Source organism: Borostomias antarcticus (genome assembly GCF_949987555.1).
Source record: "Borostomias antarcticus genome assembly, chromosome: 30".
NCBI classification, from domain to species: domain Eukaryota; kingdom Metazoa; phylum Chordata; class Actinopteri; order Stomiiformes; family Stomiidae; genus Borostomias; species Borostomias antarcticus.
The window spans coordinates 2,597,075-2,622,074 of record NC_140263.1 but is presented as its reverse complement, the minus strand read 5'-3'; the positions used below and the strand labels follow the sequence as shown (position 1 = coordinate 2,622,074).

Genomic DNA, 25,000 nt, shown 5'->3' with positions numbered 1-25,000 from the left:
TGGTGGTGTGTGTTGTGTTATAGTGTAGTGTGTTGTATTGTACTGTGTAGTGTAGTGTGTTTGGGTGTGGTGGGGTGTGTTGTATTGTGTTGTTGTGTGTTTGTGTGTGGTGTAGTGTGTTGTATTGTGTTGTTTAGTGTGTTTTGGTGTGTTGTAGTGTGTTGTACTGTGTTGTGTTGTGTGTTTTGGTGTGGTGTAGTGTGTTGTATTGTACTGTGTTGTGTAGTGTGTTGTAGTGTGTTGTATTGTGTTGTGTAGTGTGTTTGGGTGTAGTGTGTTGTATTGTGTAGTGTGTTTGGGTGTGGTGTAGTGTGTTGTAGTGTGTTGTGTAGTGTGTTTGGGTGTGGTGGGGTGTGTTGTATTGTGTTGTGTGTTTGGGTGTGGTGGGGTGTATTGTGTTGTGTAGTGTGTTTGGGTGTGGTGGGGTGTGTAGTGTGTTTGGGTGTGGTGTAGTGTATTGTGTTGTGTTGTGTGTTGGGTGTGGTGGGGTGTGCAGCGGGAAAGCTAAACGGTTTCTTACTGGTGTCTCCAGGTCTGGGAGTGTGAATGCGAACTGGGGAGAGATCTACGGCTTCGTGGAACAGCTCACCAACAGATTCGTCAGGTAAGAAGCAGAGTTTAGACCAGACCGGTTTAGATGAGAATGAACCACGTTAATGCGTTAGTGTCCTACAGACGTTGGCATAGTGACCGCACAGACAGTAGTACTGTAGGAACACTCAAACTAATGGGTCTATAGAACCATTAGAAGAACCCTGTTGAAGAACCCTCTTCAGGTTTGAAACGTGCTGTTCCAATTTGTTTTGGAAACGCTACACCATAGTTTGTTGAAAAATCATAGCACACATGGTCAAACATACCACAAAGCCAACAAAAATGCGATTGAGCAAGTTATATCGGGGGGGGGGGGTTATTCCAACAAAACATCAACAAACATCGGCATAGTAAATCAACCCAACAGAATTCAATCCAGTATCAACCCAACAGAACACAACTGTTGGCTGTTTACGTTTGTTGACATCTACTTTAAAGGGTTCAACGTGGAACATCTTTCCAGAGGATTCCTCTATCATTACAAATTGTTCTATATAAAATTTTTCTTTTTTCTCTTCTTTTTTTAAGAATAGGACAGGTACTGTAGGTAGAGTTGGATATACAAGCACATAACAGGAGCTACAGTAGAAGCACTCTAAAAAGCATGACCGCATCGCTCGTCAGTATATTGCCTCCACCCTCAGTTGCCCCTAGCTGGGTAAGGTCTTGCTAACACAGATGTGACCATCTCTCATAAACATCTAGAAATAGACCACCTTGAACCTTTGAGCTTTTGCCAGCTACACCACCGAAAAGCTAGCAATTCGATAATGTGGGTGGGCAGTATTTACACTGAGGAGGAGTGAGTTGAACCAATTCCACCGAGGAAGGGGGTGTAATGATTAATCAAGGTGTAATGATTAATCAGTCTTATTTACTCTATTTGTCTGTGTTGGTTCAATACCTGTCAGCTGTGGATATGCTGAAAACCAGGAAGTAGGTGATAGCTTTGTTAAGCAGAATGGTGTTGGACAAAAACGCAGTACCAAGATAACTTTGTATGTGTGGGGTATTTATAAATAGTTTATAATAGTGGGGTACTAAATTTAACCCTGTGAACGCTGGGCTAAGCAGATGGCAGTGGTGGGCAGTGACCAGACAGGGTGGGACTGTAATTTTAGAGGAGAGGATTTAGTGCCATTTAAGAGGAAACATTTGAACAGCCCCTCCCTTATTAGAGGAAGCCTCATAAGAATAGTATGAGTTTTTAATTAACTTATTTTTTAAAAGCTATGGCATAAATTGTAATTGTAAACTTCACTTTGGCCTTTTGTGCTGGTGTGTGTGTGTGTGTGTGTGCGTGTGTGTGTGTGTGTGTGTGTGTGTGTGTGTGTGTGTTGCAGTCCAAGGATGAGAGTGTCCTACATCGTCTTCTCCTCTAGAGCAGAAGTGATTCTACCTCTAACTGGAGACAGGTACATCTCTCTCTCTTTCTCTCTCTCTTTCTCTCCCCCTCTTTCTCTCTCTCCCTCCCTCTCTCTCCCTTCTCTCTTTTCTTTCTCTCTCTACCTCCCTCACCCAACGATTTCTCACTGTATATTCACAACCATATGACAACATGTCTAATTCCTCAGATGTTCTATATAAATGTGTGTCTTGTTTACAGGAGTGAGATCGAGGAGATGTTCTATATAAATGTGTGTCTTGTTTACAGGAGTGAGATCGAGGAGATGTTCTATTTAAATGTGTGTCTTGTTTACAGGAGTGAGATCGAGGAGATGTTCTATATAAATGTGTGTCTTGTTTACAGGAGTGAGATAGAGGAGATGTTCTATATAAATGTGTGTCTTGTTTACAGGAGTGAGATAGAGGAGATGTTCTATATAAATGTGTGTCTTGTTTACAGGAGTGAGATCCAGGAGATGTTCTATATAAATGTGTGTCTTGTTTACAGGAGTGAGATCCAGGAGATGTTCTATATAAATGTGTGTCTTGTTTACAGGAGTGAGATCCAGGAGATGTTCTATATAAATGTGTGTCTTGTTTACAGGAGTGAGATAGAGGAGATGTTCTATATAAATGTGTGTCTTGTTTACAGGAGTGAGATAGAGGATGGATTGAAACAGCTGAGTCAGATCAAACCTGCAGGGGAAACATACATGCATGAGGGCATGATCGCGGTATGTACTTTAGAATCATAACACATTATGTGAAAGATACAGATAGATAGATAGATAGATAGATAGATAGATAGATAGATAGACAGACAGACAGACAGACAGACAGACAGACAGACAGATAGATAGATAGATAGATAGATGTATAGATAGATAGATAGACAGACAGACAGACAGACAGACAGACAGACAGACAGATAGATAGACAGACAGACAGACAGACAGACAGACAGACAGACAGACAGACAGATAGATAGATAGATAGATAGATAGATAGATAGATAGATAGATACAGTAGATAGACAGACAGACAGACAGACAGACAGACAGACAGACAGACAGACAGACAGACAGACAGATAGATAGATAGATAGATAGATAGATAGATAGATAGACAGACAGATAGATAGATATATGCTAAACTGTATAAACAGTGTAAAGTGTTGTGTTGAGTGCAAACCTACCAGTGTAATGAGTTGTGTTGAATGCTAACCTGTATAACAGTGTTATGAGCTGTGTTGAATGCTAACATGTATAACAGTGTAATGAGTTGTGTTGAATGCTAACCTGTATAACAGTGTAATGAGTTGTGTTGAATGCTAACCTGTATAACAGTGTTATGAGCTGTGTTGAATGCTAACCTGTATAACATTGTAATGTTGTGTTGAATGCTAACCTGCATAACAGTGTAATGAGTTGTGTTGAATGCTAACCTGTATAACAGTGTAATGAGTTGTGTTGAACGCTAACCTGTATAACAGTGTAATGAGATGTGTTGAATGCTAACATGTATAACAGTGTAATGTTGTGTTGAATGCTAACCTCTATAACAGTGTAATGTTGTGTTGAATGCTAACCTGTATAACAGTGTAATGAGCTGTGTTGAATGCTAACCTGTATAACAGTGTAATGTTGTGTTGAACGCTAACCTGTATAACAGTGTAATGAGTTGTGTTGAATGCTAACCTGTATAACAGTGTAATGTGTTGTGTTGAATGCTAACATGTATAACAGTGTAATGTTGTGTTGCAGGCCTGGAATCAGATGAAGGTTCAGGTCACCAGATCATCTAGTATCATCATAGCTCTGACCGATGGAAAACTGGAGATCTACCCCTATGAACTAACAATACAGGAGGTGAGACCACACACACACACACACACACACACACACACACACACACACACACACACACACTAGAGATGTGCGGATGGAGTTTGAGCGCACCCACATCCGCGTGCACTCGATCATCCACCTGCCACCCACCCGACGGGATTATCTTCTAAAATGTAGAGATTCGCACCCAACCCGCCAAACAGGAAGTTATTGTATTTACATTTAAATGATGTCCAGCCGTTCGTGCTCATTCGCTTTTCATATAGGCGCACTTTCTTGACTTAAACAATTTAAAGATTATAGGCTCGCTTTCGCAGGATCTGGGTTGACGAAGTGGTCGAGGGTATTTGAGTGAGCTGCAGGTCTCGCGCTTTCTCACAGTTGTTATAATATAATATATATAATTATAGCAGTTATTAAATACGAATATAACTGATAAATCCACCCACAATCCACCCGAAATTAATCACAATGTTGATTTTTATTGGCCCACCCACCCGCGGATGCAGATATCCGCGGATATACTGTATCCGCAATATTCGCATCTCTAACACACACACACACACACACACCTGTGTTCTGCTCCCCAGGCCAACACTGCCAGGGCGTATGGCGCCAGGGTGTACTGTGTCGGTGTTCAAGACTTTGATGCGAATCAGGTATAGTGTGATTCCTTCTGTGCATTTCAGGTTAAAGGTTAAAGTCCCGATGATCGTCACACACCTGCGTGTGTGAAATTTGTTCTCCGCATTCGACCCATCCCCTGGGGGAGCGGTGAGCAGCAGCGCTGCCGCGCTCGGGAATCATTTGGTGATGTAACCCCCCAATTCCAACCCTTGATGCTGAGTGCCGAGCAGGGAGGCAACAGGTACCATTTTTATAGTCTTTGGTATGACCCGGCCGGGGATCGAACTCCCGACCTCCCAGTCTCAGGGCGGACACTCTAACCACAAGGCCACTGAGCTGGCATTTAATTTCATCACTGTTTTCAAAACATAGACATCCATTAACAATCTTCCTGTCAAAACGTTTTTGCGTCGCAGTTTATATGAAGCGCAGATATCTTTCATCTCAGCCGAGGAGCTCTGGCTCAGTGATGATCAGATTTGTAATCGTGTAATCATGTGTAACCTGATATCAGATCAACCGCCCCGGCCGCTGGGTCCTCCTCTGTTGCCCCGGACTACGCCAGGCCTGCCGCCTGGACAGGAAATGATGATGTAATGCTCTAATTAGATGCCAGTGCTGCTTCCTGTCCGTGTTGCAGTGCGTTAGATGAAAGCCCTGACAGCGCTGTGTGGAAAAGCAGACCCAACCGTTTCCTTAGACGATTCTGCTGTTGTACTTGTGCTCGCTCGGCTCTCTCTCTCTAGGCCGTCCTCGGACGAGCCCTCCGTCGGAGCTTCTGGTCATCCCTATCCCCCGTACATTCGGCCAGCTCGCCGGTACTCTCTGGTACTCTCGGATACTCTCCGGTACTCTCTGGTACTCTCCGGTACTCTCTGGTACTCTTCGTTACTCTCCGGTACTCTCTGGTACTCTCGGATACTCTCTGGTACTCTCGGATACTCTCTGGTACTCTCGGATACTCTCCGGTACTCTCTGGTACTCTCCGGTACTCTCTGGTACTCTTCGTTACTCTCCGGTACTCTCCGGTACTCTCCGGTACTCTCTGGTACTCTTCGTTACTCTCCGGTACTCTCTGGTCCTCTCTGGTACTCTCTGGTACTCCCCGGTACTCTGTGGTACTCTCTGGTACTCCCTGGTACTCTCCGGTACTCTCCGGTACTCTCTGGTACTCTCCGGTACTCTCCGGTACTCTCGGATACTCTCCGGTACTCTCTGGTACTCTCCGGTACTCTCTGGTACTCTCTGGTACTCTCGGATACTCGTCGGTACTCTCCGGTACTCCCCGGTACTCTCCGGTACTCTCCGGTACTCTCCGGTACTCCCCGGTACTCCCCGGTACTCTCCGGTACTCTCTGGTACTCTCCGGTACTCTCCGGTACTCTCTGGTACTCTCTGGTACTCGCCGGTACTCGCCGGTACTCGCCGGTACTCACGGTACTCGCCAGTACTTGCCGGTACTCTCCGGTACTCTCTGGTACTCTCCGGTACTCTGGTACTCTCTGGTACTCCCCGGTACTCTCTGGTACTCTCCGGTACTCTCTGGTACTCTCTGGTTCTCGCCGGTACTCACGGTACTTGCCAGTACTTGCCGGTACTCTCCGGTACTCTCTGGTACTCTCCGGTACTCTGGTACTCTCTGGTACTCCCCGGTACTCTCTGGTACTCTCTGGTACTCTGGTACTCTCTGGTACTCTGGTACTCTGGTACTCTCTGGTACTCGCCGGTACTCTCTGGTACTCTCCGGTACTCTCCGGTACTCTCTGGTACTCTCCGGTACTCTCTGGTACTCTCGGATACTCTCTGGTACTCTCCGGTACTCCCCGGTACTCCCCGGTACTCTCTGGTACTCTGGTACTCCCCGGTACTCTCTGGTACTCTCGGTACTCCAGGCTGCTCTGCCGTTGTCGTACAAATATGCAGAATGTTGACGTCGCTGCTCTCTGGTTCTCCCTGGTCGTCCAGCTGGCTCACATAGCAGACAGCAAGGAGCAGGTCTTCCCTGTGCTGGCCGGCTTCCACGCCCTCAAAACCATCGTGAACTCGGTGAGCTTACAATTACCTCACACTGTACGTTATGTGAAAGTTTTTTTTTTTTTCAAAACAAAACATTATTAAGTCAGCTACGTGATAGTTATTCTTTTTTCTGCAGATTCTGAAGCAGTCGTGCACAGAGATATTCAGGATAGAACCATCCAGTGTTTGTGTGAATGGTACGTTTCAAAGTTCGAAGATCACAATCAACTTCCTGTTGTAATTCAGCCCATTCAGATGCAACCAGATTCATTTGAAGTCAGATGTTTATCTACGCCTGTGAAGCATCCAATAAGCTCCTTCGCTGTTTTGTTTACGTGCGTGTTTGTTTGTTTGTTTGCTTGTTTGTGTTTGTGTTCCAGAGTCCTTCAACATCGTGCTGAGGGGGAGTGGCTTCACCCAGGGGAGGGGCACCGACGGGGTGGTCTGCACCCTCACCCTCAACCAGCAGAGCTACAGTCAGTCAACACACACACACATACACGCGCGCACACACACACAGACACACAAACACACACACATGCACACACACACACAAACACACACAAACACACACACATGCACACACACACAAACACACACACACAGACACACAAACACACACAAACACACACACATGCACACACACACACACACAAACACACACACACACAAACACACACACATGCACACACACACACACAAACACACACACACAAACACACACACATGCACACACACATGCACACACAAACACACACACAAACACACACACATGCACACACACACACGTACTGTTTGCATGCACACACACATCTACAATTATGAAAGTATTTTTATACTGTGGTCGATTCAAGCTGGTTTCAAACAAAAGACAATAGTTTTATTCTGTTACGATTTGCAATTCGGACTCAATGCACAGGAAGTGAATCCAGGCAAGAGTGAGTGACTGGGGAACGAAAGCGATAGTTTATAACATGAAAAAGGAAGGGAAATAGTTTCAGGATGAAGAGGACAGGGAAGTGATGTCACACAGGAACAATTTGTAGTTTTAACAGACTGATTCTAGAGGAACGAACTACAAAGTTAGAACAACAGTCAAGTAGGAAAACAAAACACTTTGGTGAGACTTGAATTTCATTCACACTACACATTCAGTCAGTTAACCCCTATACAGCGTATCTCCTTGATTCCCTACCCTCAAACCACACAAATCGAACCCGCCACCCCATTTTGCATTAACGACCACAGAGTCCCCCAGCCCTGTAAAGCCTGGCTGTCCCTCTGCACCCCAGGGAGAGAGAGAGTCCATCTGTGAACGCCCAAACTGTCGGAGCGGTCAGAGAACAGGGAACTCCTTCTCTCAAGTGACTGCAGAGCTGAATCACTCATCAATCATTCCTCCGTCAATAGAACCGAACAGAGCGTCCGTTGAGCTGGGAGGGCGTGGAGGTCACAAACAGATGTCTCTCTCTCTCTCCCCTCTCTCTTTCTCCTGCTCTCTCTCTCTGCTTTCTCCCTCCGTCTCCCTCTCTTTCCTCTCTCTTTCTCCTTCTCTCTTTCCTCTCTCTTTCTCCTGCTCTCTCTCTCTGCTTTCTCCCTCCGGCTCCCTCTCTCCTCTCTCTGTCTCTCTCCATTTCTTTCTTTCTTTCTTTCTTTCTTTCTTTCTTTCTTTCTTTCTTTCTTTCTTTCTTTCTTTCTTTCTTTCTTTCTTTCTTTCTTTCTTTCTCTCATTCTGTCTCTCCCTCCCTCTCTCCCCCTGTCTTCCAGACCAGAAGCCTTCGGTGGTGCAGGATAGCTATCTGCTGTGTCCTGCCCCCATGCTGCACGAGGTCGGCCAGTAAGTGCTGCTCTCTCTCTCCATCTCTCTCTCTCCCTCCATCCCCCCCTCTCTCTCTCCCTCCATCCCCCGTCTCTCCCTCTCTCCATCTCTCTCTCTCCCTCCATCCTCCGTCTCTCCCTCTCTCCACCCCCCCCCTCTCTCTCTCTCTCTCCCTCCATCCCCCGTCTCTCTCTCTCCATCTCTCTCTCTCCCTCCATCCCCTCTCTCTCCATCTCTCTCTCTCCCTCCATCCCCCGTCTCTCCCTCTCTCTCTCTCCCTCCACCTCTCTCTCTCCCTCCATCTCTCTCTCCCTCCATCCCCCGTCTCACCCTCTCTCTCCATCTCTCTCTCTCTCCCCATCCCCCGTCTCTCCCTCTCTCTCCTTCTCTCTCTCTCCCTCTCTCCATACCCCCCCTCTCTCTCCATCTCTCTCTCTCCCTCCATCCCCCCCTCTCCCTCTCTCCATACCCCCCCCTCTCTCTCCATCTCTCTCTCTCCCTCCATCCCCCGTCTCTCCCTCTCTCCATACCCCCACCTCTCTCTCTCCATCTCTCTCTCTCTCCCTCCATCCCCCGTCTCTCCATCTCTCTCTCTCCCTCCATCCCCCGTCTCTCCCTCTCTCTCCATCTCTCTCTCCCTCCATCCCCCGTCTCTCCATCTCTCTCTCTCCCTCCATCCCCGTCTCTCCCTCTCTCTCCATCTCTCTCTCTCCCTCCATCCCCCGTCTCTCCATCTCTCTCTCTCCCTCCATCCCCCGTCTCTCTCTCTCTCTCCATCTCTCTCTCCCTCCATCCCCCGTCTCTCTCTCTCTCTCTCTCCATCTCTCTCTCCCTCCATCCCCCGTCTCTCCCTCTCTCTCCATCTCTCTCTCTCTCCCTCCATCCCCTCTCTCCCTCTCTCCATACCCCCCCCCCCCTCCCTCTCTCTCTCTCTCTCACAGTAAACACAGCTCAATGTTCCATCCACTAATAGACTTCCTGTGACCATATAAGGACAATGGGGCACTCATCTGTCCACATCAGAGGAAAGCCATCCTGAGTGGTCGGAGCTCTCCGCTGTTCTTTCACTGTGTTTCCTCCAGGTTATTTTTAGCGCCGTGACCCCAAACGTCCGCCGGTGAAATATACGTGTTTATAGTTTGATAATAACGTTCTATAAACATACTTGAGTATAGAGGTGACACCGTGATGAAGCACATGAGAGAGCAGAGGGGCACTGTGACTTCCTGTGTATCCCGTGTGTTATGTGACGGAGCCCACACACAACAAGGGGCACACTCTGGACTTAATCATCACCAAAGGTCTGAATATTTCTAAGGTTCAGGTGTCTGATGTTGCTCTCTCTGATCATTCCTGTGTTTTCGTTGAGAGTACTATCTCCATGCACACAAATTCTCAATCAGAGGTTATCTCAAAACGGCACATCACTGAAAACACCAGTGAGATATTTACTCAGGCTTTCTCGTCCACACCTGCCCTCTCTATGGCCTCAGTCAACGAGCTTGTAGATAATTTCAATGTTAAAATTACAAACATTATTGACGCCGTTGCGCCCACTAAGGTGAAGGTGGTCTCTGGTAAGAGAAGATCTCCATGGAGAAACGCCATGCTGGTCAGAATAGAAAAGAGAGAGTGTCGAAAATCTGAACGCAGATGGCGAAAAACAAATCTCCATGTTCATTATGACATCTATAAAGAGAGACTTCGCATTTATAATATGGAGCTGAGAAATGCACGGCAGACCTTCTTTTCTGACATCATCACCAAAAACCATAACAATGCGCGTGCTTTGTTTGCCACTGTTGATAGGCTGACAAACCCTCCTGTGTCAGTAGCCTCTGAACTTCTATCCACCAGGGCCTGCAATGAATTTGCCTCATTCTTCACTGACAAAATTCAGAAAATTAGACAAGCAGTTAGTGCCTCCATTCCAGGTACAGGACATGTGTCGTCACAGTGTCCACTTAAAATCAATACCATGACACAATTTAATCCGATCAACCATAAAACTATACAATATCTGAAATCCTCCACCTGTTGCCTTGATGTTCTACCTACAGACTTCTTCAAAACTGTATCCAACTGCATGGCCTCTGATTTACTACAAATTGTAAACACATCTCTTCTTTCAGGTGTGTTCCCACATACCCTGAAAACTGCAGTCATCAAGCCACTCTTAAAAAAGAATAATCTAGACAGCTCACAAATGAACAATTATAGGCCCATATCAAACCTCCCATTTCTAAGCAAAATAATTGAAAAGGTGGTTTTCCAACAACTGAATAACTTCCTGGTACTAAGTAATGGCTTTGATGTCTTCCAGTCAGGATTTCGACCACACCACAGCACCGAGACTGCTCTAATTAAGGTATTTAATGACATCCATTTAAACACAGATAATGGCAAAATCTCAGTCTTAGTATTACTGGATCTCAGCGCTGCGTTCGACACGGTAGACCACAACATACTACTAGGCCGACTGGAAAATTGGTTGGGAATTTCTGGTACAGTGTTAGATTGGTTTGAATCCTACTTAAAGGACAGGGATTATTTTGTGTCTATAGGCAATTACAAATCTGAGCTGACAAAAATGACCTGTGGAGTTCCCCAAGGCTCCATCCTGGGGCCTCTTCTGTTCAACATTTACATGCTCCCACTAACTCAAATTATGGAAAACAACAAAATATGTTACCATAGCTATGCAGATGACACACAAATTTATATCACTATATCACCAGGAGACTATAATCCCATACAAGCGCTGAGTAAGTGCATTCAACAAATCAATGATTGGATGTGCCAGAACTTTCTCCAACTAAACAAAAATAAAACTGAAGTAATTGTCTTTGGAGCCAAAGAAGAACGATTGAAAAGTCAGTGCTCAACTTCAATCAGTAATGCTAAAAACCACAAACGAAGCCAGAAATCTTGGTGTAGTCATGGACTCAGACCTGAATTTCAACAGCCACATTAAGTCAATTACAAAGTCAGCCTACTATCACCTGAAGAATATATCAAGGATCAAAGGATTTATGTCCCAGAAGGATTTGGAAAAACTTGTCAATGCGTTTATCTTCAGTAGACTCGACTGCTGTAACGGCATGTATACAGGTCTCTCTAAAAAATCGATCAGACAGCTGCAGCTGATTCAGAACGCTGCTGCTCAAGTCCTCACTAAGACTAAGAAAGTGGAGCATATCACACCAGTACTAAGGTCTTTACACTGGCTTCCTGTCTGTCAAAGAATTGACTTTAAAATACTGCTGTTGGTTTATAAAGCACTGAATGGTCTAGGGCCAAAATATATCTCTGATCTGCTCATATGCTATGAACCATCCAGACCCCTCAGGTCGTCTGGCACAGGTCTACTTTCTGTCCCCAGAGTTAAAACAAAACATGGAGAAGCAGCATTCAGTTTTTATGCTCCACATATCTGGAACAAACTTCCAGAAAACTGCAGGTCTGCTGCAACTCTTGGTTCTTTTAAAACAAGCCTGAAGACTTTTCTTTTTGCCACTGCTTTCTAAGAGGAGTTGTTTATCAGTATACTGCACTGTCACTTTTATTCCTATATTCTATTTGTCCTGCTTTTTGTTTAAATGTCTATAATGACTTGCTTTTTGTTTTAATGCTTTTAATTTGTCCTGCCTTTTGTTTTAAATGTCTATAATGTCTTTCTTTTTGTTTTAATGCTTCTAATGTCTCATGTAAAGCACCTTGAATTGCCCTGTGGCTGAAATGTGCTATATAAATAAACTTGCCTTGCCTTGCCTTGCCTTATCATGGCCGTGCTCCGGCAGTGCTAGAGCATGCTGGGAAGGGCCAGGCCCACACTTCAACTGCGTTTCACCTACTTCTGTTTGCTCACTCGCTCTCTAACAGCTGAGAAACATCAGTAGGTCTCTCTTTTATATGTGGTATCGCCTCAGCTTAACAGATGCTGCATAACCATGTGGTGTTTTTTGCTTTGCTGGCCAGATCCATCGATGTTCTGATCAGCTTGAACAACGGACACTCCTACATCTCCAGCCCCATCACCATCTACGCCACCGCCTGTGTGAGTGCATTCACTACATCTACACGCAGCAGTGTGTGTGTGTGTGTGTGTGTGTGAACGGACACTCCTACATCTCCAGCCCCATCACCATGTACGCCACCACCTGTGTGAGTGACTTCACCTCATCTACACGCAGCAGTGTGTGTGTGTGTCTGTGTGTGTGTGTGTGTGTGTGTATGTCCACGTTTATTTACATACGTATGTGTGTGCACAAGTGTAGACCTATGTGTGTGTGTTGATGGCCTCTGACCTGTGTGTGTGTGTGTGTGTGTGTGTGTGCGTGTGTGTGTGTGTGTGTGTGTGTGTGTGTGTGTTGATGGCCTCTGACCTGTGTGTGTGTGTGTGTGTGTGTGTGTGTGTGTGTGTTGATGGCCTCTGACCTGTGTGTGTGTGTGTGTGTGTGTGTGTGTGTGTGTGTGCGTGTGTGTGTGTGTGTGTGTGTGTGCGTGTGTGTGTTGATGGCCTCTAACCTGTGTGTGTGTGTGTGTGTGTGTGTGTGTGTGTGTGTGTGTGTGTGTGCGTGTGTGTGTGTGTGTGTGTGTGCGTGTGTGTGTTGATGGCCTCTAACCTGTGTGTGTGTGCGTGCGTGCGTGTGTGTGTGTTGATGGCCCCTCATCTGTGTGTGTGTGTGTGTGTATGTGTTGATAGCTTCTAACCCGTGTGTGTGTATGTATGTGTGTGTGTGTGTGTGTGTGTGTGTGTGTGTGTGTGTGTGTGTGCGTGTGCGTGTGTTGACGGCCCCTCATCTGTGTGTGTGTGTGTGTGTGTGTGTTGATGGCCCCTCATCTGTGTGTGCGTGTGTGTGTGTGTGTGTGTGTGTGTTGATAGCTTCTAACCCGTGTGTGTGTGTGTGTGTGTGTGTGTGTGTGTATGTGTTGATAGCTTCTAACCCGTGTGTGTGTGTGTGTGTGTGTGTGTGTGTGTGTGTGTGTTGATAGCTTCTGACCCGTGTGTGTGTCCTGTGCGTTCCAGTCCAGCGGGTGGCTGGTTCTGGTGTTGATCCTGGTTCTGCTCCTGCTGCTGGGCCTGGCTGTGATGTGGTGGTTCTGGCCGCTCTGCTGCACCATTGTGAGTCTGACCCGTCTGTTCTGGTTCTGCTCTCAGCGGGCCTGTGCTGTGTATACACACAGGGCTCAGTCTGTTTAAACAGGGATCTGTCTCTTTCACAAAGACGCCCTGCAAACAAGCAAAGGATTAGAGAAAGAGATGAGCACGGCCAAATAAACATTGAGTAAACATTCTTAGCCGCAGGCGAACCCTCGTCCGCAGGGCTAGCCCTGAGAGTTTGTGGCTTACAGTGTTTCAATGCTAACATTCTTTAGCAGGCGCGCGACCAGTCTGTTAGCATCCTGGCTAACGGCTCTCACAGACCGGGGGTAAACAGGCATTTAGCCTGGGGTGAAAACACCTTTAGTGCTTTAAAGTAAAAGCTTCAGTTTATAGGACTAAAAACATTTAACATGTAAGATTTTAAACCTTTAAAGTCGCACTGAAACGGACGTTTGAGATCATCTAACTTCCGTAGTTTGATGTATTTCCGACGCAAACAAGCTATGAGGGTGGGACATGCGTTTGAGGAATTTGATTGGAACTTTGACAAGTGGACGGGTTTTAATAACTTTAGACAGATTCGATAGAAGGATAGCGTTGATTGACGGGTGGATGTCGTGAGATTATCGGCCTATAATCGAAGGTACCTGTTGTCGTCATTGCACGTGACCTACCGTTTTCCAGGAAGTAAGAAATTATATACGTTGATATAAGATTACAACAAAAGTAGAATTTTGTATTTTTTTTGGCATACATCGTTGAATAGGTGAACACTATGACCAATTATGTGAACCAAAATGGGACAGAATGCTTTTTTCATTTCAGTGCAACTTTGAGTATCTTTGTATCGGAAAGATGAATTGAGAGAGATCAGTGAGTCAGCTCCTCTGTGAAAACTGCCGTTTGGCTCTGCGACAGTAACTCTAAAATGTGTTTGTCCACAACCGGGAACGCTTGGATCGCAGTGTGGCTCCTCCCCATGGATGTATTAGCTCCTCCCATAGAGGCGTGGCCTCACCTGGTTCAAAGCGTGCCTGCTGAGATCCAATCAACAGCACTTCTGTCTTCTACGACCCTATTTGGTGCTGTGGGCCTCCCAAAATAGCCAGGCGTCTCCAGACCCAGTTCACAAACATGTGAAGCGTCTGGAGTGGCTGAGTTTAGTAGGCTAGAGCACAGCTGGTAGCTCACAGGCCTAGAGGGTAAAAGGTTCCTGGTTCAAGACCAGCTGGTAGCACACAGGCCTAGAGGGTAAAAGGTTCCTGGTTCAAGACCAGCCGGTAGCTCACAGGCCTAGAGGGTAAAAGGTTCCCGGTTCAAGTCCAGCCGGTAGCACACAGGCCTAGAGGGTAAAAGGTTCCCGGTTCAAGACCAGCCGGTAGCACACAGGCCTAGAGGGTAAAAGGTTCCCGGTTCAAGACCAGCCGATAGCTCACAGGCCTAGAGGGTAAAAGGTTCCCGGTTCAAGACCAGCCGATAGCTCACAGGCCTAGAGGGTAAAAGGTTCCCGGTTCAAGACCAGCCGATAGCTCACAGGCCTAGAGGGTAAAAGGTTCCCGGTTCAAGTCCAGCCGGTAGCACACAGGCCTAGAGGGTAAAAGGTTCCCGGTCCAAGACCAGCCGGTAGCACACAGGCCTAGAGGGTAAAAGGTTCCCGGTTCCAGACCAGCCGGGAGCACACAGGCCTAGAGGGTAAAAGGTTCCCGGTTCAAGACCAGCCGGTAGCACACAGGCCTAGAGGGATAAAGGTTCCCGGTTCAAGACCAGCTGGTAGCACACAGGCCTAGAGGGTAAAAGGTTCCCGGTTCAAGACCAGCTGGTAGCACACAGGCCTAGAGGGTAGAAGGTTCCTGGTTCAAGACCAGCTGGTAGCAGACAGGCTAGAGGGTAAAAGGTTCCTGGTTCAAGACCAGAGAAAGTGGTAACCTGTATTAAGATGTGTTGGTGATCAATCACAGGTGATCAGGGATCCTCCTCCCTCGCGGCCTCCTCCCCCTGCCCCACCTCCTCCGGTGAGTGGACAGGAACATTGCTTTATCAATGATGATGATGATGATGATGATGATGATGACTATATCAGTGTGTAATGATGAAGATGACTGTATTGTATCAGTGTGTGACGATGATGATGACTATATCAGTGTGTGATGATGATGATGACTATATCAGTGTGTGATGATGAAGATAACTGTATTGTATCAGTGTATGAAGATGATGATGATGAAGATGACTGTATTGTATCAGTGTGTGACGATGATGATGATGATGATGAAGATGACTGTATTGTATCAGTGTATGAAGATGATGATGAAGATGACTGTATTGTATCAGTGTATGAAGATGATGATGATGAAGATGACTGTATTGTATCAGTGTATGAAGATGATGATGATGATGAAGATGAGTGTATTGTATCAGTGTGTGACGGTGTGTGTCTTCTGTTCCAGGAGCTGGAGGAGGAGCCTATGCCCAAGAGGAGGTGGCCTATGGTGGACGCCTCCTACTACGGGGGCCGGGGGCCCGGAGGGATCAAACGCATGGAGGTACAACACATACACACACACACACACACACACACGCATATCCACACACACACTGGTAACCTGTCCTTGCGTGGTGACGTGTGCAGGTGCGCTGGGGGGACAAGGGTTCGACAGAGGAGGGGGCCCGTCTGGAGAAAGCCAAAAACGCTGTCATCACCATGCCGGAGGAGGTGGAAGAGCCAATCGTACGCAGACCCCCTCCCAGACCCCCCCCTATCTACCACCCCCCTCCACAGTCCAAGTGGTACGCCCCTATCAAGGTGAGACGTTCCAAAATAGGCCTGTCAGCGTTCAAATCCAGCACAGTGGCTGACATGTTTTCGTTGAACGGTTACATTTGAACGTAGAGCCCTTCTGTGATCAACAAGATTTTCTGGATGATATATTTGGGCTGTAGACCTGCTAGTACAACCTAATTTAACATTAGTCAGAAGTAAAATGGCCTCCGGTATTCAATTCATTAATTCAATCATACAATTACATTTACCTCAGTCCAGCGTCTAATTTTTGTTGACCGCAAACGACCTTCTCAGGGCCGCTGGGACGCCGTGCTGGCGTTGCTCGGGAGACAGTACGACCGCGTGGCCATCATGAGGCCCACGGGACAGGACAAGGTAAGACTGAGGAAGACCAGAAACCAACCAACCACAAGCTCACAGCATTCCAGTCATTTAGCAGACCCTTTTATCCAAAGTAACTTTCAATAATTGCGTTTAACGTAGGTAGTCAGTGTACTACTACTCACCAGAACTCACAAGTCAATCTCGTTTCTAAACGAAAGACTAAATAAAGCAAAATCTATTGCTGAAACCAAAGTGCAAGAGTAGCACAATATAAATTCAATCTGTGCTTTAAGAGAAAGGATCCTGGTAGTATGTCTTGAAGGGTAGACATAGAGAGAGACACAGCCAGAGAGCGAGAGACATAGAGAGAGACATAGAGAGAGACACAGAGAGAGACACAGAGAGCGAGAGACATAGAGAGAGACACAGAGAGAGACACAGAGAGCGAGAGACATAGAGAGAGACATAGAGAGAGACAGAGAGAGAGAGAGACATAGAGAGAGACACAGCCAGAGAGCGAGAGACATAGAGAGAGACATAGAGAGAGACAGAGAGAGCGAGAGACATAGAGAGAGACGCAGACAGAGAGCGAGAGACATAGAGAGAGACATAGAGAGCGAGAGACATAGAGAGAGAGACAGCCAGAGAGCGAGAGACATAGAGAGACACAGCCAGAGAGCGAGAGACATAGAGAGACGCAGCCAGAGAGCGAGAGACATAGAGAGAGACAGAGAGCGAGAGACATAGAGAGAGACAGAGAGCGAGAGACATAGAGAGAGACACAGCCAGAGAGCGAGAGACATAGAGAGAGACACAGCCAGAGAGCGAGAGACATAGAGAGAGACACAGCCAGAGAGCGAGAGACATAGAGAGAGACACAGCGAGAGACATAGAGAGAGACACAGCCAGAGAGCGAGAGACATAGAGAGAGACACAGCGAGAGACATAGAGAGAGACACAGCCAGAGAGCGAGAGACATAGAGACACAGCCAGAGAGCGAGATACATAGAGAGAGACACAGACAGAGAGCGAGAGACATAGAGAGAGACACAGACAGAGAGAGAGACACAGCCAGAGAGCGAGAGACATAGAGAGAGACACAGACAGAGAGCGAGAGACATAGAGAGAGACACAGAGAGCGAGAGACAGAGAGAGAGACACAGCCAGAGAGCGAGAGACATAGAGAGAGACGCAGACAGAGAGCGAGACAGACAGAGAGACAGACGGATAGAGAGAGAGAGACGGAGAGAGAGAGAGAAGACACATTAGATCTCATTTTCCAACGTCAATGCCGGCTCGCCACTAGCTCAACCAGCTCATTAGTGCATCACCAGACTGTCTGATCAGTCACAGGGGTTGGTAGGGAGAAGGTGGAGGAGGGGAGAGAAGGGGAGGGGAGAGAAGGGGAGGGGAGGGGAGAATGACAGGTCAGTTACCAGGCTGTCCGAAGAGACGAGGTGACAGGCAGCTTCAACCCAGGACGCTCGTACCCATACGAGATGGAGGATCTCGCAGATCGTGTGTGTGTGTGTGTGTGTGTCCATGTCCCAGGTCGTGATCCCATGACCTCTCTGCCCATTATCCCCATTACACTCTCTGAGGCTTATGGCTGTCAGCGCCCAGCACAGCACTAACGAGCTGGGCAGCTCTAACGAGCTGGCCAGCGCTAACGAGCTGGACTAGATAGCCTGCTAACGAGCTGCACCAGACAGCCTGCCCCTTAATCTCTCAAGTCGGTCACGCTAGGCTCGCAGACGGCCTCAGTAAAGGTCATGAAGGTCAAGTTCTTGTTCCTGGTTCTGGGATCGATTCCATCTCTTTTCAGCTCATACTGTAGGGAGGAGGAGAGGTTAGGGATAGGAAAGATTGAAAAGGTGAGGAGAGGAGAAACGGAGGGGATCGGGTCTGAGAGGAGATGAGAAAGTGGAGGAGAGGAGAGGACAGAAGGGGAAGAAGGGGGAGGGGAGAAGAGAGGAGCGTCTCATTGGCTGCCGTGACACGGCGAGCGTCTCTCAACCCCTCCGCCGCCGTCGTTCGTCCGTCTCATTAGCCCGCCTCTGAGAGAGCGGCTGCCTCGACGCGCCTCAATTAGCACACATTACCGTTAACGTCAGCGCTGCCCCGTTAACGTCAGCGCTGCCCCGTTTTGCCAAAACAGCTTCCATTATGTGTCACGTACAGCCCTCATACCGGCAGGGCCAACCGAGCTGATCATCTGTAAAAGATGCATCTAATTGATCTGAGATGTATACGTGTGTGTGTGTGTGTGTGTGTGTGTGTGTGTGTGTGTGTGTGTGTGTGTGTGTGTGTGTGCGTACCAGTACGGACCTACTGAGGAGAGCAGGTCGGACACGGCCTGGTATGGTTGGTTGGTTCTAATCTTTAGACCGGTGGACAGCAGGTCTGGGTGATCTTCTCTGTCCATGTGGAGTGAGCAGGGTCTTACAGACAGACAGGGTTGAGTGAGCAGGGTCTTACAGACAGACAGGGTTGAGTGAGCAGGGTCTTACAGACAGACAGACAGACAGACAGACAGGGTGGGGGTGAGCAGGGTCTTACAGACAGACAGACAGACAGACAGGGTTGAGTGAGCAGGGTCTTACAGACAGACAGGGTTGAGTGAGCAGGGTCTTACAGACAGACAGACAGACAGGGTTGAGTGAGCAGGGTCTTACAGACAGACAGACAGACAGACAGACAGACAGACAGACAGACAGGGTTGGTGTGAGCAGGGTCTTACAGACAGACAGACAGACAGTCAGACAGACAGACAGACAGACAGACAGACAGACAGACAGACAGACAGACAGATAGGGTTGAGTGAGCAGGGTCTTACAGACAGACAGGGTTGAGTGAGCAGGGTCAGACAGACAGACAGACAGACAGACAGACAGGGTGGGGGTGAGCAGGGTCTTACAGACAGACAGACAGACAGACAGGGTTGAGTGAGCAGGGTCTTACAGACAGACAGGGTTGAGTGAGCAGGGTCTTACAGACAGACAGACAGACAGGGTTGAGTGAGCAGGGTCTTACAGACAGACAGACAGACAGACAGACAGACAGACAGACAGGGTTGGTGTGAGCAGGGTCTTACAGACAGACAGACAGACAGTCAGACAGACAGACAGACAGACAGACAGACAGACAGACAGACAGACAGACAGATAGGGTTGAGTGAGCAGGGTCTTACAGACAGACAGGGTTGAGTGAGCAGGGTCAGACAGACAGACAGACAGACAGACAGACAGGGTGGAGTGAGCAGGGTCTTACAGACAGACAGGGTTGAGTGAGCAGGGTCTTACAGACAGACAGACAGACAGACAGACAGACAGACAGGGTTGAGTGAGCAGGGTCTTACAGACAGACAGACAGACAGACAGACAGGGTTGAGTGAGCAGGGTCTTCCAGACAGACAGGGTTGAGTGAGCAGGGTCCAGACAGACAGGGTTGAGTGAGCAGGGTCTGACAGACAGACAGACAGACAGACAGACAGGGTTGAGTGAGCAGGGTCTTACAGACAGACAGGGTTGTCTGCTGTTGCTATTGTTCATGCCTGTTAGGTTGATAGGGAGGGTGAGGTGATGTCACGGTTAGGAATCTAGACTAGTAATATAAATGTTATGATGTAAGGTCAGGGAATGATTTACGATTAGAAATTATATTTTGTTTGAGTTCTAATTTCAAACAAATAGCCTATAAAATGGACAAATCTAAGTACTCGCCTGAATTTTAAATGGGTTTTGTTTTGTCTGTCATTCGCAGGGTCGCTGTATGAACTTCACCAGAGTCCAGAGTCATTAGGTCACATCACACCACCTTCCACACCGTCTTTGAACCCTAAAGGGATAGTTCACTCAAAACAGTCTGTGTGGACCCAGCGACGTGCCTTTCACAGTATCATGCATTTGTTTGTATCACTGGCTTTTACAATATGGTGTTCATTACAGAAAATAACCATACTATATATTGTATCATTCAGTCATGACTTTCGCACATGTCAGAGTTTATGATAAAACTATATGTTTGTTGTTGCTGGTCTGATCTTTTGTTCTACCACTGAGACACCTTTGTATGTTGTTTGTCAATCAGTACAGATTTGTTATTATATCAATTTATGAGATACAGTATATTGTTTTTATGGCTAATTACCAAAGAAAAAATACCAGTGCATTGTTTTTTGTGTGTTGTGGAAGTCTTTAATTTAAGATATCTACCTACTGCACCATTCTTTCATTGTAAATAAAAGTGACTTTTTTCAAATTCCTCTGTGTGGATAATTACAAGGTTGTATGCCCCCACTATAATCCCATGAATGTTGTTTATGTTTTAATAGCCCAATACAATCACATTAGTCATTTAATGCCCTGGCCCATTGACCATTGTATTCTAATTTTGTTTTCAGGGAACGGGTGAGTCATCTCAGATCATCTCACACACACACACACACACACACACACACACACACACACACACACACACACACTTTCGAATGCATTGTTTTCATCTCCCTGCCCCCAAAAATAATATTCCAAGCAATCAGTGCGTTGCAGTTCTAAAAATAATATTATAATATTCTAATATAATAATATAATATATAATATTCTAATATTCTAAAAATAATATTCCAAGCAATCAGTGCGTTGCAGTTCTAAAAATAATATTATAATATTCTAATATAATAATATAATAATATAATATATAATATTCTAATATTCTAATATTCTAAAAATAATATTCCAAGCAATCAGTGCGTTGCAGTTCTAAAAAAGTCATTTTTCTCAGGCAGTCTTAAGGCGCACAGTCTGAGGGGTCCTTTCTCTCCTTGGTCGACTCTCTGAGTCATCAGGTGCAGACTGTTGTTAGCTCTAGCTAGCTAGCTGGGCTAGCCAGCTGCTCGGGGTAGTTTAGTGTCATTTGATTCACGGTCTTGAGAAAGCAAACTGGGTCAGATGCCCAGGATCACACTGGTTGTTGACTAACACGCAGGTTGGTATGGAACAGGTAACCTTTAACCTCTAACCTTTGTTTAGGATCGCTCAGCTGGTCAGCTGGTTAGCCACGACCTTTAAGAGCAGCAGGCTTTATAAACGTTTCCTTTTACTAAGGTCAGCTAGCTCTAAAAGATCATGTAGAAAGACTTGCTAACTAATTTAGTTTCTAGTATGCCAAATTATTTTCTTCTGTAGCCCAGAATATAGATAGATAGATAGATAGATAGATAGATAGATAGGTAGGTAGGTTGGTAGGTAGATAGATAGATAGATGGATAGATGGATAGATAGATAGATAGATAGATAGGTAGATAGATAGATAGATAGATAGATAGATAGGTAGGTCGATAGATAGATAGGTAGGTCGATAGATAGATAGATAGATAGATAGATAGATAGATAGGTAGATAGATAGACAGGTAGGTAGGTAGGTAGGTAGGTAGATAGATAGATAGATAGATAGATAGATAGATAGGTAGATAGATAGATAGATAGGTAGGTCGATAGGTAGATAGATAGATAGATAGGTAGATAGATAGATAGATAGATAGATAGATAGATAGATAGGTAGGTCGATAGATAGATAGGTAGGTCGATAGATAGATAGATAGGTAGATAGATAGATAGATAGATAGATAGATAGATATATAGATAGGTAGATAGATAGATAGGTAGGTCGATAGATAGATAGATAGATAGATAGATAGATAGATAGATAGAAAATCAACATTATTTTTCCCCGACGGGAAATACACACAACACAACAATACAAACAACAATAGAAACACACAAGAAAGTGACAGTGGGCACAGACATGTCCAAAAAGAGGCAGTAAATTAAGGCACTACCCACTTAACTACCAGTATCCTAACTGTGCCCCTCTTATAGTCGTGATCTCCTCTCCGTGACCTGACCTTTAACCTGTGAGTGACCTGATGCCTCTGAAGTTGAAGATGGCCGAGCGGCTGCAGAGGAGCTACTCCTACCTGGAGCTGGGCTCGGGGAGCCTGCATCACTGGCCCGCCCTGCTCCCCCGCGGCATCCGGCTCTACACCTACGAGCAGGTTCCTCAGTTCCTCCGGGAGAACCCCTACATCACCGACGGGTACCGGGCGCACCTGCCCTCCAAGCTCTGCTTGAAAAGGTACATGAACCGCCCGTCTTTATTGTCACCGCTGTTTATTATTGGGTAATATGATCAAAGGGTTTGTTTGTTTAGAAAGGAGATGCGCTTGTGTACATTGCGGGTGGAAATTAGCTGTTTAGCTATAACCTTGTACAGTGCATCTCTCCCTATTCTATAGGGTAAATGTCTACTGTACCTTGTCCCTGTCTTAAAAATCAATCAATCAATCATTCTGGTGAGTAGTATACTAATATAGTACACTGACTACCTACGGTACATGCAATTATTGTAACTCGCTTTGGATAAAAGCGCCTAAATGTAACATTTGTGTTTTGTTACTCTCGTCTTGTGTGGCGACCAGAAGAGGGAAATAATCTATTATGTTAATTCAGACTCAGAGCTGAATTTCAACAGTCACATTAAGATAATTACAAAGTCAGCCTACTATCACCTGAATAATATATCAAGGGATTAGGGCTGTAGGATTGTATCGATACAACGATGCATCGCGGTACGTAGTCTCGCGATACTGTATCGATCTTTCAGCCCGGAGTATCGATACAGCCGGGCGCTGTAAAATTAAAAAAAAATATATATATATATATATTTTTATTTTTTATTTTTTTTTATTTACATTTTTAAATGTAGTTTAAAAAGCATATTCTACAATATTAAGTTAAAAAAGCATACATATAAATAATTTTGAAAAACCATAAACACTACAATGTTGACAGTTTAAAAAGCATGGATATCAAATGTTAAATATTTATTAGCTAGCTCTCTGTCCAGTCATTGAGTTTGAGTTATCTATATAGTGCATTTGAGCCATTCAGTTTTCAGTCTTGAACACTTAAAATCTTTCAGTAAATGATGTGTGTATCGCAATACGTATCGTATCGTATCGTATTGTATCGTGACCTCTGTATCGTGATACGTATCGAATCGTGACCTGTGTATCGTGATGCGTATCGTATCGCGAAATCCAAGATGATATACAGCCCTACAAGGGATTAAATGATTCATGTCTCAGGATCTGGAAAAACTTGTCCATGCGTTTATCTTCAGTAGACTCGACTACTGTAACGGTGTGTTTACAGGTCTCTCTAATACTCTACTACTAATCTAGACTAAGAAAGTAGATCACATCACTCCAGTTCTGAGATCTTTACACTGGCTTCCTGTCTGTCAAATAATTTACTTTAAAATACTGCTGTTGGTTTAGAAAGCACTGAATGGTTTAGGGCCAAAATAGATTTCTGATCTGCTGCTATGAACTGAGTTAAACTCCCCAGAGTTAAAACTAAACATGGAGAAGCAGCGTTCAGTTTTTATGCTTCACATATCTGGAACAAACTTCCATAAAACAGGTCTGCTGCAACTCTCAGTTCTTTTACATCAAGACTGAAGACTTTTCTTTTTGCATTTTTGTATTAATTTGTACACTGCACTATAACTTTTATTCTCATATTTTTATTTTTTTTATTTTTTGCATTTAGTTTTAAGGCTTTTATAATGTGTTTCTTGCACTTTGTCTTGATGCTTTTAATGTCTCATGTAAAGCACTTTGAATTGCCTTATTGCTGAAATCTACGAATAAACAGCCTTGCCTATTATAAAATACTTTATAAACAATTGTTGAATATGGTTGATTTTCAGAGAAATGGCTTTTAATATGATCCTGTTAGCTATTTCCTAATTATGATGATTGACCTCTGAGTATGGCTGTCGGCTTGAGTTTTCGGTAAGAAGTGTCCCTCTTCCATAGACTTATGAGATAAAGACATCCCATGGCTGGTACACTCTGGGACAAACACCGTTGTTGTGGTTAGAGATAAAGGCCTGGGCGCCGAGGCGGCGTAGGTTAACTTGACCAAAACAAGGCCACAGAAGAGACCAGAGACAGTCTTATCGGAGAAGAGATGAGGGAGGGGGGACACTCAAACCACATAAGAACGTTGCAACGAGACCAATACTTTAGACCATGACATTAGACCATGCCATCGTCTTTTATATGTCAAACCTTCTGTAATAAACCGCTTTCGCTCGAGGTTCAAATCCCGTGTTGGAGAGATTCATTTGGAACCTGAAAAGGAGACACTGGACTGTGTTTATTGTGTGAGATCGGGGGCCGTCTTTTATTGAAATCAAAACACAACGCAGAGCTGAAATAAGGACAATAATAAAAGACAACGAAAGTCATCACAATAAAGTTCTGCTCTATTACATTGTGTTCTACTCTATTGAATGTTGTATTTTATGTTGTGTGTGTGTGTGTGTGTGTGTGTGTGTGTGTGTGTGTGTGTGTGTGTGTGTGTGTGTGTGTGTGTGTGTGTGATGATGATGATGATGATGATGATGTTTTTAACTGGTAAAAGTGAGGC

General features: G+C 45.6%; 2 protein-coding genes across 3 annotated transcripts in view; both read left to right on the top strand.

Moving 5' to 3' along the window:
• The window catches only part of antxr2b (ANTXR cell adhesion molecule 2b), a 23,636-nt gene extending 2,894 nt beyond the window's left edge, over positions 1–20,742 (top strand). The window contains exons 2-17 of the mRNA XM_084460097.1: positions 533–604; positions 1,938–2,009; positions 2,633–2,714; positions 3,744–3,848; positions 4,418–4,486; positions 6,420–6,500; positions 6,607–6,667; positions 6,851–6,946; positions 8,238–8,307; positions 12,268–12,346; positions 13,319–13,414; positions 15,355–15,408; positions 15,844–15,939; positions 16,026–16,199; positions 16,473–16,553; positions 20,265–20,742. Coding sequence (XP_084316223.1) covers positions 533–604; positions 1,938–2,009; positions 2,633–2,714; positions 3,744–3,848; positions 4,418–4,486; positions 6,420–6,500; positions 6,607–6,667; positions 6,851–6,946; positions 8,238–8,307; positions 12,268–12,346; positions 13,319–13,414; positions 15,355–15,408; positions 15,844–15,939; positions 16,026–16,199; positions 16,473–16,553; positions 20,265–20,303 — 1,327 coding nt within the window. The 3' untranslated portion in view covers positions 20,304–20,742. The remainder of the gene's footprint in view (positions 1–532; positions 605–1,937; positions 2,010–2,632; positions 2,715–3,743; positions 3,849–4,417; positions 4,487–6,419; positions 6,501–6,606; positions 6,668–6,850; positions 6,947–8,237; positions 8,308–12,267; positions 12,347–13,318; positions 13,415–15,354; positions 15,409–15,843; positions 15,940–16,025; positions 16,200–16,472; positions 16,554–20,264) is intronic.
• Positions 20,743–21,455: 713 nt separating this feature from the next.
• The window catches only part of paqr3b (progestin and adipoQ receptor family member IIIb), a 10,678-nt gene continuing 7,133 nt past the window's right edge, over positions 21,456–25,000 (top strand). For both annotated transcript variants that reach the window (XM_084460213.1, XM_084460211.1), the window contains exons 1-2: positions 21,456–21,488; positions 22,382–22,637. In XM_084460213.1, the coding sequence (XP_084316339.1) occupies positions 22,429–22,637 (209 nt within the window). In that variant the 5' untranslated portion in view covers positions 21,456–21,488; positions 22,382–22,428. The remainder of the gene's footprint in view (positions 21,489–22,381; positions 22,638–25,000) is intronic.